This window comes from Rousettus aegyptiacus, unplaced genomic scaffold, assembly GCF_014176215.1.
Source record: "Rousettus aegyptiacus isolate mRouAeg1 unplaced genomic scaffold, mRouAeg1.p scaffold_m13_p_12, whole genome shotgun sequence".
Taxonomy (NCBI): Eukaryota; Metazoa; Chordata; class Mammalia; order Chiroptera; family Pteropodidae; genus Rousettus; species Rousettus aegyptiacus.
The window spans coordinates 20,632,208-20,651,298 of record NW_023416287.1 but is presented as its reverse complement, the minus strand read 5'-3'; the positions used below and the strand labels follow the sequence as shown (position 1 = coordinate 20,651,298).

The following is a 19,091-nucleotide window of genomic DNA, read 5'->3' as shown; positions in this document are numbered from 1 at the left end:
CTGCAGTTCTGCAAGGAATACCCTTTCCGGCTGAACACCCAGAGTGTCGCTCACTTCGTGCCCCAGGTGAGGGAACGATCGCTGATGCAGCCCCGGCGGCCACCAGCCGGATCCCTCCCTCAGCCCTGCCCTCTTCTCGGAAGGCGTCTGTCCTGGGTGGGACCTGTGCACAGAGTTCAGACCTGTCGAAAGGCGATTTCCATCTTCCAGGCCATCGGTCTCGTTCCATCCCAGCGAAATCCAGCCCAGGGCGTTCACCTGTCCATGATCGCGCTACGCGCTCGTTCCCTGAGCCGGGAAACCCACCATTAGCGGTCATCCCCGTAGCAGCCCTGGTTCGGCACTGGTTCTGACCTGGTCCGCCTGTCCACAGTTGCATAAGCACTTTTTGGCCTGGCCATGGAGCTGGGGGTATTCGCGCGACGTCCTCCGAGCCTGCGCTGCCGCCTGGGCACCCTCATGCTTGCGCTGCCTGTCGCCCCGCAGGCCTGTTTTGGAGTCACAGTGCCTCAGTTGAGTCCGTGCGTCAGCCCGAATTCTTGCTGGTGAGCAGGCTAGGACTTGCCCTCAATCTGGACCGCGCCCCCTCTGTTCACCGGCTCCGCCCCCGCCCAATTGGCCCCACCAACTTTGTGCTTTGCTTCCTTCCGGTACCCCGGCCCGACTCTCACACTGTAATCCCCGCCCCTAATATATGCCCCGCCCATTCCTACCTTTCCCCACCCTCTCGCAGGCTTCCACTACCCTCCATCTCTGGCCCAACCCCCGCATTTATTGGCCCCGCCCCTTCTGTCGCAGACCTCCCCAAGTTCAACCGGTTCCGGGGTCTCCAGAGTGTCTGGGGGTAAAGGTCCGTGACGCTTCGTCCAACACTTCTTCGTAGTTTCGCCTTCGAGTCCTGCATGAAGTCTGGGTCTTCCTCAGTATCCCCTCTGGGATGGGGGACCCGAGGTGGGGCCTGCGTGAATCCTGAGTGGGGGTTGGGGACGGTCGTACCAGCAGGATGTTGAGGCCGTGACTCATGTCTGGGCAGAATCGTGGGGGCTTTCTGAATCTGATCAAGTGAGTGAGAGCTGGGGCTCAGAGTTGCAGAGCCAGCAGGAAAGGGACCGATCTCTCTTACTTCCCATCCCTGCTGTTTCCACAACCTCAGCCTGCATTCACATGTAGGGCCCATCGCAGTCAGTGGCCTGTAGTACCCTATCTGGAGCCTTCTCCCCTCTATGCCCATCAAGTTTCCCAGGGAAGACTCCTTGCCTCAGAACCCCTGAGTGACCTGCCTTATGAGAAAGTCTGACTATTCCCACCTTTAGGACTTTCAGATACTGGTGGAGGTGGTGCTGCCCTGTCAACCTTGAGCAGTGGGGGCCCGCCTCCACCCCATCCCCCTCAGCTTCCCCAACAGATGTTTCTTATCATAGCATCACCCACATCTGGGATCTGGAGTTCCCACAGGGGCGGGGGAGGGGACAGGGCGAAGTGGGAGGTGGTGGTGGTGGTGGGAGAGGGCAGGGCAGAGCAGAGAGTCCTGATCCCTGGAGGGATGGGGAAACTGAGGCCTAGAAATGGCACTATTTGGTCATCAGCGAGGCAGCAGTGGAGCCTACACATCAGCCACTCACTGCGGTGCAGCCAGCACCCACCTGCCCCAGAAAGGTATGACAAGACTCAAGACCTGCTCTCTCCAGATTGCCTGAAGGAAGGTCTTCACTTGTCCTCTGTCCATAGGGCAACTCTTCAGCACACTCTGGGCAACATCCAAGAAGTAAGGTGGTCCTCTTGGAGCTTTCTCAAATCTAGAATTCCCTTGGTCACATGGAAGGGGGAGGAGCAGCTCCCAGGAGTAACTATGGCTATCCTGGGAGCTGGGGGTCTCTTGGAGAGCCAGGGGACTCCTAGAGTACCTTCTCACCACTTTGTGTCTTTGGTTGCTGTGGTCCAGAATGGAGGTGGCATCAACCTTGCCCACTCTAGAGTGTCTCTAGCCCTTTCCCCTGAGACCCTCCCCTTCTAGGTTCATCTACCTCTGGGGACTAAGCCCCTTTCCTTCCAGACACCGGCCAGAGTGGGTCCCTATGGCCTCACTGGGCTACCGGAACCTGATAGATGGGTGGGCACTGGACATATCTTGTGGGCCCAGAGCTGGGAGACCTAGAAAGCTCTGGTCGCAGGCCACTGCAGGGACCCACAGCCTTTACTCATCAGTTCACCATCTATATTCTAACAATCTCAGGCCACATTTATTGAACTCATGCTCTGTTCCATTTAAGCACACCACTCGTCTACTTACCTTGGTGCTCTCCCATCTTTAACATCAAGATTCACACCATGGCCTATGAGGCCCTGCTTGGTGGTCCAGCCCCACTCCAATTCTCCCCTTTGTACACACCGGCCAAAATGGCCTCTCTCTGTTCTTTGAACACATCTGTGGTTTTCTGCCCCTGGGCCTTTGCACTGTGCTCGGAAGTGGATTGTAAGCACTATAGGGCAGAGACTGTGTTTGGTTTTTGTTTGACTCTATATCCCCAAGCATTTAACCTGGTAAATGACAGACAATGTCAGCTCTAATAGGTCTTAACAAATAATTCTAAAATAAATGTACCTAATGCTTATCTATTGTGTTGTTTAATTACAACAGCTATGTGAGGTAGGAACTATCATTAGCTCCCTTTTATAGAAAAGAAAACAGGAACTCAGAGAGGTTAGGCCATTTGCTGAAGTCCCCCCGGCTATGATTAGAACCACAGAGGGAGGCATCTTTCACCTCTCTTTGGGGGATGGGGGTGTAGGATTCTAGATGCTTGTGGGCTTCTTAGAGCAGTAGGCACTGGTCCTGCAAAGTTAGCAAGACTTGGGTCTGCAAAGGCCCTAAGAGAGCATTTCGGATGTAAAGAACAGCAATAAGCAAAGATGTGGAGGCAGGAAGATCCAGCTCCTGGAACTACCCAACTGAGATGGCCGGACCAGCCCAGGACACACAGCCAGTTGTGTCCCAGGGTGCAGTTTGCGGGGGGGTCTTCAGAGGCAGGACCTCCTGGGCAGGGAGTCACTTAGCGCTCCCTCTCCCCAGGCTGTGGGCTGAGCGCCCCCTGGGACGCGAGCTGGGCGCTCCCACGCCCCTTTGAGGCAGGACGTTCCCACGCAGGGGCGGCCCTGGGAAAGTCTGTGGGGCGGGCTCTGGGGAGGGCGAGGGCGCCCGCGCTCCAGTCCCTCTGCTGCCCATTCTCCCATTACTCACTCGGCCAACCCGGCTCTCGCTCTTGCTGCAGCAGAGCCACGAGGTAAGTGGGGTGGGAGAGCCCACTTCCCTAGCTGGGGCTGGGGGGCCTTGCGCCTTGGATTCCTGACCATGTACTCCCTGCCATAGAGGAGGGTTAGGGGACCTTCTGGCAGCTCAGAGTTGAGGACTCCTAGAGAATTATCCTCTGTCCGCAAATGGGGCGCCATCTCTTTCCCCAAATGTAGACTACTCCTTTTGTCTCCTGCGCACTTATCACTGATGAGGAGCCCTCCATTCCCAGATGTGGGGGTGACCTCACACCTACCACCTGTTGTATGTGTTCTTCCTAATTATTGGGTCTCCCTTTTCACAAATGTGTGTCTGTGTGTGGTGGTGGGGCTTTCTCTGTCCAGAAGAAGTGGGAGATCCGTTTACCTTCCGCAGATGTGTGCTCCTCTTCCTCCCTCTGACTCAGTTTGGTCCTTGTCCTTTGCTAAAGTCCTCCCCACCCCCATAGAATGCCTGACTCTGAGACTGCCCAGCCCCCATGGGGGGTTGGGCTCATCCTGTCCTCCTCCCCCGCTAGATCCAGCAGAGCAGGCTCTCTGTGCACGTAGGCAGCCAATTAGGGGGGAAGGGGTGGGGGCCAGAGGAGCTGGCAGAGACTATGGCAGATGGCCTTGTAGGGGGAAGAGAGGAAGCCCCAGGACCTGCTCCCTCCCTACCTGGATTCTCACCCCATTTCTTCTGTGAGGCAAACAACAGAGGGAGGTTCCTCAGCGTGGCCAGGATGAGCTGGGGCAGGAAGCGGAACCCAGACCCCCAGCCCCAAACTGTTCAGATCTTGCCTTAAGAATTAGGCCTCCTCCCACTTCCCAGATGGTGAAGGGAAGTCCTAGAAGGGGGCTTCAAACGTCTAGAATCTCCATCTACCCCCATAGGGATAGCAGATAAAATTAGAGTCAGGGGCCTGTGAGTGACCTTGGAATTCTAGATTCTCACTCATGAAAATGATTTCTCAGTCTGGACCCTGAGGGGTGGGGGCAGAAGACAATGAAGGTGCAGGACTTAACCCCACACACACACCCCAGATGTTCTTCAGAGCTGCCTGGAGCTTGGTGCTGAGGAAAGGAAGACTGGGAGTGCGAGGGATACACAGCCCAGAAGGCACCGGTAAGACCTGGATCCACACCCCGCTCCCTTGCCAAACTCCATGGCTAGGGACAGGAGTCTTGTCTGCAGTCTGCCCCTTGACCCTTTCTTGCTGCCCTTGGCCTACCCCAAAACTATTTCCTACAATATTACCCCTTGGCTCTGGGTCACATTCCTCCAGGAAATGGAGCTCAAAGGGCGAGCAGATAGCAGCCCTCTCCATCCAAGCTTCTCCAGAGCCCGGCTCTCATACCTCAGGCCCCTAAGGCCTTGTGTTCTAAGGTGGAGGGTGCTGGCAGAACCTTGGACCTTTCCAGACCCTAGTGGCAGTGCTAGTCAGAAGAAAGAGGCCCAAAGCAGGAGAGACTTCAGCGAGATAGCAGAAGGGCCTTCCTGACCCTCGGGAGAATAATAACAGATAACATTTCTTGAGCCTTTACTACGTCCCCCAAGTTGTGGTAAACATGAACACATTTAGACTTTACGGCAGCCATGTGAAGTTGATGTTGTGCTGTTATCTCCATTTGTCAGATGAACAAACTGAGAAACAGATACCTAGATATTAAAAGAGCCAAGACTACTTGCCCAAAGCAGTTCCAATGCTATCCTGGCGAGGTGGTTCTAATAGCCTCTTTGTAGACATCTCTGGCAACAATAAACAGAAGAAGCTTTATCAAGACCCCCCCTAGTGCTTGGCCTTATTCTGGGTATCCATACAGAGCCCTTGAGGGCTTAGCCATCAGGGAAAGTGTCCAGGAATGGAAGCCAGTAGTAAACCAATCTCTCTATTTATCAAGATAATTCACGGAGTATTTACTGTGTGCCAGTAGAAGCACAGTGAGGTAAAGGGAATGGGGAGAAGCTGGGGTTCAATCCCAGCTGACTTCAAAGCCATGCCTTTGACCCCTCCAGTTTGCAGAGTAGTTTCACACATATCATCTCAGGCTCATCTCATTGAGCCTTTGCCCACCTCTTGCTTCTGCCTGACATGCCTGCCCCCACCCCCTCAGATCTTCCCAGAGAACATGAGATTTGAAGCCAGAGGGGCTGAATTGCAGCCCTAGCTCTGGTCCTTCTTGCCCTGTGAATTTCAGCAACTCAGCTGCTCAGTTTCTTCATCTGTAAAACAGAGATAACAGAATCACCTGGCTCAGAGTGATGCAGAGTAAATGAGTCAACTCACCTGAAGGCCTTAGAAGGGCTCCTGGCACAGTAAGGGCTCAACAAATGCAGCCCTCTCTATTAATGTGGTTAGTGCTGGGATGTCCCTGGGAAAGCCTGAACTCAGTTTCTCCCTTGTGCCTGCAGCCCACAGCAAGGGGAAGATGCCCCCTTATACCAACTACCATGCCCAGCGCTCCTACCCCATGCCAGACGAGCCCTTCTGCACAGAGCTCAACGCCGAGCAGCGGGCCCTGAAGGAAAAGGAGAAGGGCAGCTGGACCCAGCTGAGCCAAGCCGAGAAGGTGGCCTGTAGGTCTCAGAGTGGGGCTGGCCAGGGAGAGTGGGCTGGGGTGACTTTGCAAAGAAGGTCCTGTCAGGGAGCAGTGGGCAGTGAGAGCCCCCATTCAAGACAGCCAGAAACTCCCAAACACCTGAGTACATACCTGAGGGGGGAAGTTCACTCATTTGTTCATTTATTCTTTTATTCACTCAACTATTTGTGTACAGCCTAATGCGAAGTGATGCTGGGGACACAGGAGTGAATCACCCATCAGGGTGCTCCCAGTCCAGTGAGGGAACTGGCACAAACCTAAATACTGTAATACGGGATTTATGACTAGGGCGAAGTGTGTTCAGGAGGCTGTGAGGATCCAAAGGAGAGAGAAATGGAATCCTGGAGGGCCTTCGAGAGGAGGGTGCATTGCAACTGGCCCTGAATAGTGAGGAGGAGGGTGCTGCTAGATAGTGGGAACGTCATGGGGAGAGACGGGAGTAGGGGAGCATGGAAGGTTTAGGCATCACCGCGTGGTGTGAGGGGAAGAGAGAGGCAGGCGAGGTGGGCAGAGGAGTAGAGGCCTGAGTCTGGGAAGCGGGAGGGATGTGTGACCCCCAGTCCTGCCCACCAGCAGTGCCCTGGGCTGACTGATAGCTGTAGCCTTGACACCAGCCCCTGGCCATGCTTTTGCATACAGTAGATATTCAATAAGAATTTGCCAAATGAACAGTATCTGCTACAGGGAGGGGGAAACTGGAGGTCCCTGAGACCAAGAGTTGGTCCAGGGTCTTTGGAATGGCTACAACGGAGGCCCCTGCCTCCTCACCCCTCACTTGTCCCCAGTGTACCGACTCCAGTTTCATGAGACCTTTGCGGAGATGAACCGTCACTCCAACGAGTGGAAGACAGTGTTGGGTGGTGTCTTCTTCTTCTGCGGATTCACAGCTCTGCTTATTTGGTGGCAGCGAGTCTACGGTACGTGGCGGTGCCTCACCTGGCTGCAGCCCTGGGCCATGCATGCCCTTATGGCCACAGCCACCGGCCAAGGGAACTATGCTGGAACTCGTCTGAAGAGTTTTGAAAGGTCCCCCAGAGAGATGTAGGCAAAGCATGGCTGCCTGGGTGGGAATATAGGGACTTTTCCCCTCTGGGCCTCTATTCTCTCAAATCTAAAAAATGAGATTAACAGTGCCCACATCTCAGGGCTCTTGTGAGGTTTTAATGAGAGAGAGCTGTAGGCCACTGCCTGACACATAGTCATGAGGTATCATTACTGATTGCTGTTATTAGCCATGAATTTTTTCAGTGCATTGTTTCAGTTGCCGTAACAAAGAGTCCCCAACATACAAGAGCTTAAACAAATAGAAGCTTTGTTCTTCTCTCACAGAAAAGGCCAGGGTACGCCACAATGTCAGGCTCCTTCTGTCTTGTTGCTCTGCCGTCCTTAACATGCAGGTTTCTTCTTGATGTACAAGATGACTGCTCCAGCTCCAGCCATAAAGCCTACATTCTCAAGAGAGGGAAAGGGAGGACACACTCCTCTTTAAGATCCAGAAATTGTATGCGCCACTTCTGCTAAATTCTATTGACTAGAAATGATTACATGACTATGTCTAGCCACAAGGGAAGCTGGGAAATGTAGTATTTAGCTGGGTACCTAGCTGACTGTTTCATACTACAGAAGAGTGATTCTCAAAGTGTGGTCCCTGGACCAATAGCTTCACTTGACTTCACCTCAGTTGGCCTCGCCTTGTTTCTTCTGTAAAAGTGTGATGAGAATTCCTACCTTGCATGAGGATGAAATGAGAGCCTTTGGGAAAAATTCTAGTCTAGCCTGATGTCTGGTACTAATAACTACCCATAAAGATCTTTTCTTTCTTGTCCACCCACTAGGATAGAAAGTACCAGGGGCGGAGGTCCAACAGGCTGAATCAGCCTCAGGGTCAGATGGACCAGGAAGTCAGATGTGAGCAGTGTCTGTGCTCTGGCCCCCAGGCCTTCCTTGATCCACACATGAAGGCACCTAAAGTGCCTCTTGGCTCCATCCTTTGGGTTAAGTATCACTCTCCCCAGGTTTTTGAAGTGAATCCCCTTACCCTATCTCCTTCTATCAATCCTCTTAGGAAGCAAAAGAAATGATCTCATCCCGGACCCTTCCCAATAAGTGGGAACAAACTCAGTAATTATAATTATAGTAGCTAGCTAGCATGTATTAGGGACTTAATATATGTCTCACATTGTGTCACTTGCTTTATAAATACTAATTCATTCAAACTCACCCTAGTGGATAGGACCTGTTTTTGACAGGTAAGGAAACTGAGACTCAGAAGGATAAAGTGACTGGTTCAAGATCACACAGCAAGGGAGTGGTAAAACTGGGATTTGGATGCCATCCGACTTCAAACCAGTACTCTTGTTACTGTTGGGCCACAGAGAGGAGAGGAAACTGAGGCTCAGAAAAGGGAAGGACCTTGGCCCACTGTGAGTCTAAGGCAGAGCTGGGGTCAGAACACAGAGGTCCCTGGAGCGGAACTTTAGGAGGGAGGCTGGTAGGGGAGATTGGCAGGGTGTCAGTGCAGGTACTCTAACCCCGTGAATGGAGAACCTGGCTCAGCGGGAAACAGCGGGCCTGGTAGGGTCCCGAGCTGCCCCTGTCCCTACCCCATGCCTTCCTTGCAGTGTTCCCTAAGAAGCCTATCACTCTGACGGATGAGTGGAAGGCCCAGCAGCTCCAGCGCATCCTGGATATGAAGGGCAACCCGGTGCAAGGCCTGGCCTCCCAGTGGGACTATGAAAAGAAGGAGTGGAAGAAATGACGCTGCACCGCACGTTCCAGGCTGATCTCCCGGCAGCTCTACCCGGCTCCGGAGTCTGTGGATCATCCCACCCCCCCTCCTTCACCCCAATAAAGCTGGCCTGTTCTCTTCTGCCTTTAGTCTCCATTTCAGTCTTTGCCTGCCATAAAGTCTACGTTATACCTACAAATAGGCAGTACAGTAGGTGAGGGGCAAAAACAAACCATTTTCCAGGGGCTCAGGGCTCAGATCTCAGCTTGTCAGAGGGGGCTTTCTAGAGGAGTAGGAGCTCGGACTGAGTCTAGGTGGGATTAGGAAAGGCAGGAAGGAGAAGGGAAGGCATTCTAGGTAAAGGGAACAACTTGAGAAAAGGCAAGGACACTCCTTTATTCAGTCAATTAACAAATACTTGAGTGTCTACTGTGTGCCGGGTATACTAATCCAGGCCCTGGGGTTGCCGCAGTGAACAAGGCAGACAGTCTCTGGGCTCACTGAGGAGACAGTTCTTTATGGGGGAGACAGAAAAATGAGTAAGTAATATATAGCATATTACATCGTAATAAGTGCTATGAAGAAACAAAACAAAAAAGACAGTTACAAGGTGATCGGGGGTGTTGGGTGAAGTCTTCTTAGGTGGCATTTAAGGGATCTGAATGAAATGAGGAAAGAAGCCTTGTATCAAAGACAGAGCAGGAAGTGCAAAGACCCTTAGGTGAGATTCTTGTTTGTATGTCTGCGGGACTTCAAGGAGGCTACAGTGAGTGACGAGTGGAATTTTCTAGAGAGTAGTAGGAAGGTGTGTGTCGGGGGAGCAGGTTGGTCTTGGGGTGAAAAGCAGATTCTGAAGGGTCTCATGGGGCTTTATTCTAAGCGTGCTGGGAAGTTTTATCAGTCTGGGTCATCTGAGAAGCAAATGCCAAGAAGTAATTAAAGAGGTGAGGAGATTTGTTGGGGATAATGCCTGTGATGGATACAGGAGAGAGGGGGCAGGTGGTGAGAACCTTTAGACTGCGATGCAGGCCTGACCCTTGTGGAAGGAGAGAGGGAAAGGAGGATTGGGTAGGAAGAGCCTTTGACCGCTGTACTGTATCTGTATAAGTCCAACCAGAAGCCAGAAACAATGTAGTAATTTAACAGGGGCTGTTTAATACAAAGAATTTCTAAGCTTACATAAGAGAGTAAAGATACGAAGATAACTTTAAAGGGTATCCCAGGGAACATGCCCAAGAAAGGACAAATTTGGAAGGGTGATGCCTTCCCCAACTGGGATTCAGACCTCATCGGAGGTGTAGTTGAAGACCACTGAATGGCAGAGGGTTTTCCTCGGTTGCCTGGGCCACAGCTGGTCCATAGTCACTGGGTAAGCAAGTTTTGAAGTCCTCAGAGGCCCAAGGGAGCTGAGGCTAGTGGGCAGGGGAATGGATTGGGGCCCCTTTGCAGATGTGAGGCCCATAGTCTGTGGTACCTGCATTAGAAAGGTAGCAAGAAGATGTCTCCAGGCTGGGGAGCTACAAGGTTGCTGACAAACTATAAACATTGGGCTCATGGCTGTGGCAGATCACCACCAGATGTCTTCACACACCCCTGACCAACCACACAGCAGGAGCAAGATCACACACACGCACGCACGCACGCACGCACGCACGCACAGTACTAGAACCAGAAAGAGAAGCCTTTTTTCCCTTGAAGTGTCCCCTCCAGCACCCTCTGCTGGCAGAGTTTAGCATCTCACTGTAAAGGAAGCAATACTATTAAAACCACAATGAGCTCTTACCTCACACCTGTCAGAATGGCTATCATCAATAAATAAAAAAACAGCAAGTGTTGGCGAGGATGTGGAGAAAGGGAGCCTTCATGCATTGTTGGTGGGATTGCAAATTGGTACAGCCACTATGGAAAACAGTCTGGAGGTTCCTTAAAAAATTAAGAATAGATATACCTTTGATCCAGCAATTGCACTTCTGGGTATTTATCCATAGAAAACCAAAACAATAATTCATAAAGATCTACGCACTCCAATCAACATTCATGGTAGAACAATTTACAATAGTCAAGATATGGAAGCAACCTAAATGCCTATCAACAGACGACTGGATAAAGAAATTATGGTTCATAAATACAATGGAATATTACTCAGCCTTTAAAAAAATGAAATCCTACCATTTGCAATAACATGGATAGACCTAGAGGTTATTATGCTGAGTGAAATAAGCCATATGATTTCACTTATATGCGGTATCTAAGGAACAAAAAGAACAAACTAATCAAAAATAGACTCACAAATAATAGTGGACAATTTGGTAACAGACAGAGGGGAGGGGGGTTTGGCATTTAAGAGATCTGAATGAAATGAGGAAAGAAGACTTGTATCAAAGACAGAGCAGGAAGTGCAAAGACCCTTAGGTGAGATTCTTGTTTGTATGTCTGTGGGACTTCAAGGAGGCTACAGTGAGTGACTGGAGTGTAATTTAACAGGGGCTGTTTAATACAAAGAATTACTAAGAATGGGGGAAGGGTTAAAAAAGTACAAATTAGTAGGTGATAGTTGGGCACAGGGAGCATGGAAGAGGGAATGTAGTTAGTATTAATATGATGGCTAATTGGAGGGCCAGGGGAGGTATGGAGCAACTGGGAGGATCATTTTATGAACATTATAGATGTCTAACTAATGTACTGTATTGTTGAAACTAATTTAAATAAATAAATTTATGTTTTAAAAAAGGAAGCCATGCTCAGGGTCCAGTTCATTATCATAGAGCAGGCACTAACAGGTGAATTTGGAGCTGAAAGGCAATAAATTGATAACTGGAACAACAATTCTGAGATAGTCTTGGGCGGACCAACAGGGAGCCCTAGAGCAAAAAAAATGCACATTAGAGGAGTCCTGTATTGGGTAAAATTGACTCATCCCTAGAATGCATTGCACTCAGCCCTTATGTACCAGGCTCTCTGAGGATAGAGTGATAAGACTTTATTCCAGTCCTCATGAATCTGAAAGTCTGGAATGGGGAAAGTCAGATGGTCACCCTAATAAATTATAGCACAAATGAGGGTCAAGAAGGCGAGGTACACGGTACTTGGACTGATAGTGAGGACCTGATCTAATCTAGAGAACTCAGGGAGGGCTTCTCAGAAGAAGTGTCCTCAGACTTAAGATATGAAGGATGACTGAGTATCATCTAGGTGAAAGGGGTGGTAGAACAGCATACGAGGCACAGAGAGCATGTGCAAAGGCCCTGTGGTACTGAGGATCATCATGGCATGATAGAGGAGCTGTCAACGAGGACACACCTCTTCGCGACATCCCCAGGTGGTCTCTCTGTGTGGGGTAGTTCGGGCTCCCTCAGAGTATGGTGAATGGATTCCAAGAGAGCCAGAGGCAAGTGTTTTGCATCTTTATAATCTAGCCTCAGAAGACACATAGCATCATTTCTGCTGAACCCTGTTGGTCAAGCCACTCACAAAAAGGGCCACCCAGGTTCAAGAGGGAGAGGACACAGACTTGAGGGGGATACATCAAGGTCACAATGTAAAATGTGAGATGCATATGAGATGAGAATTATTGTTTTGGTCATCTTTGAAAAATGTGGACTTCCATTTACAGTCACGCCCCACACTGATGGGCAGAAACATGTCCTCTAGCAGAGTGATTGTGGCAAGCATGGGGAAGGAAGGTAAAACTGTGAGCAAAGAACACAACCTACCACAGATGTATAGAAATAACCAACACAAAATCAAGTCGACAGAAACTAAAGCTGACCACGTTAAATTGGATATTGACTAAAATACAGAGAATAAAGTTTTGACATTTAGATAATCAAATTTGACCTGGAAAAAAAAAATGGGACCAATTAGAGATAATGGACATAGCAGACAACACACAATGGCAGGAAACCGATGAAATCAGATATAGACTAAAAATGACAGAGGAGAATTAAATTTTCATGGTGGCATTTACTTCATGAAACCAAGTGATTGTCATGAGAAAAATAATTTTGTAAAATTAAATTTAAAATAGGAAACATTAGAAAGAATTTAACTTTGGTTGTAAAATAATTGAGCAAGGAATTAAATTGTCTTCATGCAGCTTGTTCAAGAAAACTCTGTTTGTTGTATTAGGATTAGTGTACTTATAAAAATATTTGAGTTCAAAACTCAGTCAAAATAGTCTTGGGGTAAATACATCTATCAGGTCAAAACATTTGGGTCAAAATACCTTGTAATACCATCATTTTCTGTGAAAAAAGAAGAAACTCAAACGACAAATGAACTAACAAGTATTTATATGTATGAGAGATAATGTTTTAAAAATCCATCTGACAAATCAGTAAGAAAAACAAGAATGCAGTAGAAAGTGAACAAAGGTCGTGATCAGGAAGATTACAGAAAAAAAGGCTTAAAAATTTCTTATGGAAAAATTCAAACATACAGAAAAAACTAGTTTAACAAACTCTATGTCTTCTGTCATCCACAATTATCTACTCATTTTCCTACCCACACCCTTGAATTATTTTAATAAATCTCAGATGTCAATAATTTCATTAACGAATATCTCAGTATGGGACTCTAAATAATAAAGACTATTTAAATATACATAACTGAAATATTATTAATATACCTAAAAAGTCTTACCAATATTTCCTTAATAGCAAACATCCAGTCAGTATGCAAATTTCTCTAATTGTCTCATAAAAGCTTTATTTATTCGAATTTCTTGGATTGAGGATCCACCTTAAATCTAAAGATTACAGTTGGTAACCTGAATCTTAGGCTGGTTTTGGTATCAATGCAATTCTCTTCTCTCCTCTTCTATTTTCTGGAAGAGATTGTGTAGAAATACTGTTAATTCTTCTTCAACTATTTGAAAGAATCCTCCAGTGAAATCATTCAAGCCTGGAGGTTTTTGCCGGGGACAGCTTTTAAATTACAAATTCAATTTTCTTAACAGTTATAAGCCTATTCAAATGATCTGTTTCATATTGGGTGACTCGTGATAGCTCGTTCTTTTCAAGTCATTGGCCCATTTCATCTACATTGCATTTACTGCTATAAATTTCCCTCTGAGCACTGCTTTTACTGCATCCCATAAGTTTTGGTATGTTGCATTTTCATTTGTCTCTATGTATTTTCTAATTGCCTTTGTGATTTCTTTGTCGACTGATTATTTAACAGTATGTTAATTTCTGCATATTTATGAATTTTCCAGTTTTCCTTCTGTTATTGATATCTAGCTTAATTCGTTGTGGTTGGAGAAGATATATGACATGATTTTAGTCTTTTAAATTTATTGAGACTTGTTTTGTGGTCTACATACAGTCTATCTTGAAGAAAATGTCATGTGCACTAAAGGACGAGTATTCTGCTGTTAGTGGTGAAGAGTTCTATAGATGTCTGCTAGGTCTAATTTGTTTCTAATCTTGCTTATGTCCTCTATTTCTTTACTTCCTTTTGTGTATATTTTAAAGATATTTTCTTAATGTTCACAAAGGGGGTTACAGTTAACATCTTGAATTTATAACACTCTAATTTGAGTTGGTACCAATTTAGCTTCAATAGATTTATAATTTTTTATGCATTTATATTTTAAATCATGTAGAGAATAAAGAGGGTTACAAACTAAAAATACAATACTTTCATAGTTACCTATGTAGTTACCTTAATTGAGAGTTCAAATTTCTTCAAATTTCACTGATTTTTGTTCTTATCTTTATAATTTTCTTCCCTCTGCTTGTTTTGAGCTTACTTTTCTCTTTTTCTTTTCCTAGGTCCTGAGGTGGGAACTCAGATTATTGAGTTGAGACTGTTTCTCTTTTGTGATGTATGCATTTAACGCATAAATTTTTCTCCTGGCACTGCTTTAACGGTGTCCTACAATTTTTGATATGTTGTATTTTTATTTCGTTCAGTTCAATGTATTTTTTATTTCCCTTGAGACTTCCTCTTTGGCCCATGAATTATTTAGAAATGTGTTGTTCAGTTTCCAAGCGTTTGGAGATTTGCATGTTCTCTTTCCGTTACTGATTTCTAGTTTGATTCCAAAGAAAACATACTTTGTATGATTTCAGTTCTTTTAAATTCATTAGGTTTGTTTTATGGCCCAGAATGTAATCTGTATTGGTATATATTTAGTGGACACTTGGAAAGAATGTGTTGAGTGTTTGATAAATGTCAATTGGATCCTGTTTGATTGATAGTGTTTTGAGTTCTTTCTCATTGATGATTTTTCCATGTAGTTGTTCTATCAAATATTGAGAGAAGGGTATTAATTGTGAATTTGTTTCTATTTTGATTTGCATCAGTTTTTGCTGCATTTCTTTGATTAGTGATTGCGGGATATATCTTTTTTTATCATTTTTCTTTCAACCTGTAAAGTAAGATATAGACAGCATAGAGTTGATTTCAAAAAATCATTTTACTAACATCTGTCATTTAATTCGTTATTTAGACCATTATACTTAATATAATTATTGATATGTTAAGATAAATCATCCATTTTTTTGTTTTCAGTGTGTCCTCTGTTATTCATTTCCCTGGTTTTTTTCTGCCTTCCTGGGGATCGTTTGACTGTTTATTTAGAATTCCATTTTAATGTATCTATAGTGTCTCTATGTCTCTTTGTATAGCTTTTTTTTGTGGTTGCTATAGGTATTACATTACGTATACCTAACTTTTCGCGGTCTACTGATGTCATCCGTTTCCCAAACTGAGTGAAGTGTAGAAACCTTATCATCCTTTATGTCCCTTTACCCACTTTTGTATTGGGAGGTCGGAGATGAAAGTCTCTGCTTCCTTGGCCTTATCTCACAACACCCCACACTGGTTGGCGCGGGGGCGGGGGGGGTCAGGTCACCTTGACTCATATAGGTGGAAGTCTAGGCTCCCCACTTGGCCTTTGCTGATGCGTGTGCAGCCATAGTTCTTTCGGTGGTGTTTGGCTGGAGCAGAGCTGTTATTGTCTAACAATTTTGTCTTGCTACGTTTTTCCCTTCCTAATCCTTTGCCTAGAGGGAGTAGGTTTATATTGGGGCTGTTTTTTCTTTCCTGTGCCCATTGGCTTTTTTGGGTAGCCAGATCCAACTTCTTGGGCTCCAAGTCTGGGATCTCTGAGGCAGAAAGAAAATCCAAGGAACTCACTACTGTGTTGTTCCTGAGGTCCTGAGGTCCCTGGTGGATTGGCTTTCTCTCAACTTGTCAGTTTTCTTATGCTTGTTTTATATACAATGTCCAGGGTTTTTAGTTTGACTTAGCACGAGAAATAGGGAAAAATACATTTGCTCCATCTTCCCAGAAGTGGAAGTACAGAAGCGAGGTCATTTGTCCTGAGGATTTTCTCCCGGTTTGCATTTTACTGATGACATTCCTACATCATTTATTGTGCCCCTCTGTTCCCTGTATTTTCCATCAGTGGCGGTTATATTTAGGGGCTTTGATCAGATTCAGATTTGACTTTTTTGGCAGGAATATTTCATGGGTATTCTGTATTCTTTGGCCCGGAGGCACATGATGCCTTGCTGTCTTTGTTTGCTATTTGCAGCTTTCATTGGTCATTGTAGATTCATTAACTTATTAGGTATACAGATGGTTTTCAAATTATTAAAAGATGCCAACCTTAATTAGAGTTTTGAAAATGAAATTTTAAAGTATGGGATACTATTTTTTCATCAAGCAGACTGACGAAAATTGGAGTGTTAACAGATGTTGGCAAGGGTGCAAGAGACAGGCAGTTTCAAAGGATGCCAGTTTTCGGTGTCTCCATCAGTATGAGAAACGCATATACCCTTTGTCCCAGCAATTCTAGTTCTGAATTTCCTGTAGATACACACCTATGCACGCAGAATGATGGACACAACGAGGCTGTTTATTGCAGTATTGTTCTGGGTTGCAAAAGTTGAGAACTACCTAATTGTTCCTCCCTCAGGCAGTGTCCCAATTGCTGGGCTACGAAGTTTCACAAATTGTGTCAGATGTGTTGGTGCCTCAGCTATGTGCCTTCAACTCACATTCAGAGGTCGTGTGCAGCTTTGGTGGACAGGTCTCATTCAAGGGAACAGGTGCCTTGTCTCTTTGGTCATAAGTTTATGCTTGGCCCAAGCATGGGGCAGGCAAGAAGTGCCAAATGTTGAGGAGGAATAACCTAGGAGCAGCCCTCAGCCAATGAGGGATGGGATTTGGTGGATAAATACCTCATGTTCTTGCACCTAGAATGCCCCATAGGTCTTTCATTGCCTGGGAAGAAACCTCATTGCCCGAAGTGGCCATCTACTTGTCATTGCATCCTATATTGGCTTCTTGTCCTTCACTGCCTCACTGTCCCCACTGCCTTGGGATCACTACTTAAATTAAATCCTTATTTTTGGCTTTGCTTTTGGGAGATATCCATACTAAGGTTAGAGTTTGGGACAGTTGGATTAGTCCCCTCAGGGGTCCTTAGAGCACTGATGGTGAGAGTAGGGGGTCTGATAGCATAGCCTGATAAAATTTATGTAGTATTTATAGTGCCAGATACCATTCTTAAAACACTTTACAAGCATAAAATCTGCATTAAGTCTGCATAACCACCCTATTGGATAGGTATAATTATCCCTATTCTACAGGTGAAGAAATTCAGGCTCAGAGAAGTCATTTGTCAAAGGGCACCCAAATACCCAAGGCTGTCTCGTTGCAGGGTCTTGTTCCTAACTACTACAGTAGTGTGTCTCTCCTCTGCCTGTGCTGTTCCACCAGGAGGAGCTGAGCACCGCCAAGGTTGGGCTCTTCCTTCCTGAAAATCTGTTGCAGTGGTCACCTGCAGAGCATGTGGCCACCCACCTGGGAAGGCCACCCACCCTCCACAAGGACCCTCTGCAAAGTCCATGAAGCCACTGGAGAAATTTGTTTTCCAGGTGCCTAGGGAGCTTGGCAGGAAGCCAAGGTGAGATTGCTGTGTCTAACAGGGACAGCCAACCAGCTGCAGAGGCATGTGCCACCACATACATGGTTGGCAAATAAGAGCCTTCACATTAGTTTTATTATTATTATTATTTTTTTTACGATGCAATAGGACAAGGCACAGCCTTATTTTGCTTGGGGAGAGGTTGTTTTTTACCTCAGTGCAATTTGAGCCAAGCTTTCCTGTTCCTTTCCCACTCAGCAACAAATTTACAAACCATCTTGTTGGCTAGGTCACTACATTATGTTTATATTCTTTATTTTCAGAAGATCCTTTTCTTACTTTATGTCCACTTTCTTGGTATCTTAGTGTTTTACAAATGACTTCTTCGAATTTTAAGATTGACATGTTAAAACTCTGTAGTAAAACTATTTAAGTTTCATAAGAATTCACAAGATTCTTTACCATGGATTTATTCAAGCTAATTATTTATGTGTGAACCTACTAAAATGGGATGGTTTAAATAATTTAGGAGGAATTTTTAATCCTCTGTATGCTCAGAATTTTAATGCATGGATATTTATTAAAAATCAAAGAAGACAAATTTATAGAGATCATGAGTTCACTTCTATTATTTTATACATATTAAGAAAAAATTTTATTTTTGCCTCATTACAAAGGCTGTGATGGTGGAGAGAGAAAAATGGAGAGCTGGACATTATGTAATGAATTCGATTATAAGCTACTGATTTTGCTGCATGACTCGTGAATTTTTAAACATTGCACAAGCAATGTACAAATCATCACCTTAAACTTTTACAAATTTGGAAGCGTATGAAAAAGTCAGAGCTACTTTTTAACTCGGCTTACTAAGAGATTTTTTAAAATCATAAATAGGTATTAAATTTTACCAATTATTATTTTGATATCTACTGAAATATAAGGATTTTGTTAATATTTCAATACAATAAATTACATCAAAAGATTTCTAATAGAGTGAATCTTGTTTACCTGGAATAAACCCTACTAGGTCATGACGTATTATTCTTTTAATATGTTGTTAGATTTGATTTGTTAATATTATACTTAGAACTTTGGCTTGCATTGAAGAGGAATTTGCACTCAAAAGGCTTATCAGCTCTTTGTTCTGTTTCTGAACATATGCTTGCTATATAGGCCTTACTCAAAATTAACTAGACTCATCTTTCCTTTTGCTTGTTCTAAGCAACAAATGTAACTGCCTGTACCCCATAGCAACTCCCACACTTTATAACTCTTTGTAACTGCCTGCAACCATACATAGCAACTCCCCGGTTTGCAACGTCTGAGGACAAATTAACCAATCAGCCCATGCCAAATAAGCATTATATAAACAAAGTTGCAACTGAGTTCCTGGCCCAGCTCTTCAGAGTGCTAGCTCTTCTGGGACCTCCCAGCATAATAGACCTGGGTTCTCCCTCCCTGTGCTGCTTCGTTTCTCATGTGATTTTTGCACCGTTTCTGCAACAGCATGTTTCTAAGTAAATTGGCCTAGAGTTCCCTTTTCTTTCCTTGTCTTTCTTTTTCTTCCTCTCTCCCTCCCTTTGTATTATACAGGCTTGTCCAGTTTTAATGTTA

At 45.6% G+C, this 19,091-nt stretch overlaps 1 protein-coding gene across 6 annotated transcripts; it reads left to right on the top strand.

Annotated features, from left to right (window-relative positions):
• The first annotated feature begins 859 nt into the window (after positions 1 to 859).
• LOC107512889 lies at positions 860 to 8,970 on the top strand. Of its 6 annotated transcripts, none has more exons than XR_004953631.1 (6): positions 3,207 to 3,281; positions 4,312 to 4,393; positions 5,681 to 5,845; positions 6,654 to 6,785; positions 7,266 to 7,862; positions 8,490 to 8,586. XR_004953631.1 is itself a non-coding variant. In XM_016148855.1 (6 exons), the coding sequence occupies exons 2-5, from the start codon at positions 4,312 to 4,314 to the stop codon at positions 7,355 to 7,357; spliced, it is 471 nt and encodes a 156-aa protein (XP_016004341.1). In that variant the 5' UTR covers positions 3,207 to 3,281; the 3' UTR covers positions 7,358 to 7,369; positions 7,704 to 8,607. The 6 variants fall into 6 exon arrangements, 5 of the variants coding, with proteins under 5 accessions (XP_036085436.1, XP_016004341.1, XP_016004338.1 ...); XM_016148855.1 differs by having other exon boundaries at positions 7,266 to 7,369; positions 7,704 to 8,607; XM_036229543.1 differs by lacking the exons at positions 3,207 to 3,281; positions 7,266 to 7,862 and adding an exon at positions 860 to 951 and having other exon boundaries at positions 8,490 to 8,970.
• Positions 8,971 to 19,091: the final 10,121 nt, after the last annotated feature.

Excerpts from the sequence above, each read along its gene's own strand:
- LOC107512889 (XM_036229543.1), top strand. The coding sequence starts at position 4,312 with ATGTTCTTCAGAGCTGCCTGGAGCTTGGTGCTGAGGAAAGGAAGACTG. Across the intron at positions 5,846-6,653 it reads CCAAGCCGAGAAGGTGGCCT|TGTACCGACTCCAGTTTCAT; the intron begins GTAGGTCTCAGA and ends ACTTGTCCCCAG. Across the intron at positions 6,786-8,489 it reads TTGGTGGCAGCGAGTCTACG|TGTTCCCTAAGAAGCCTATC; the intron begins GTACGTGGCGGT and ends CCTTCCTTGCAG.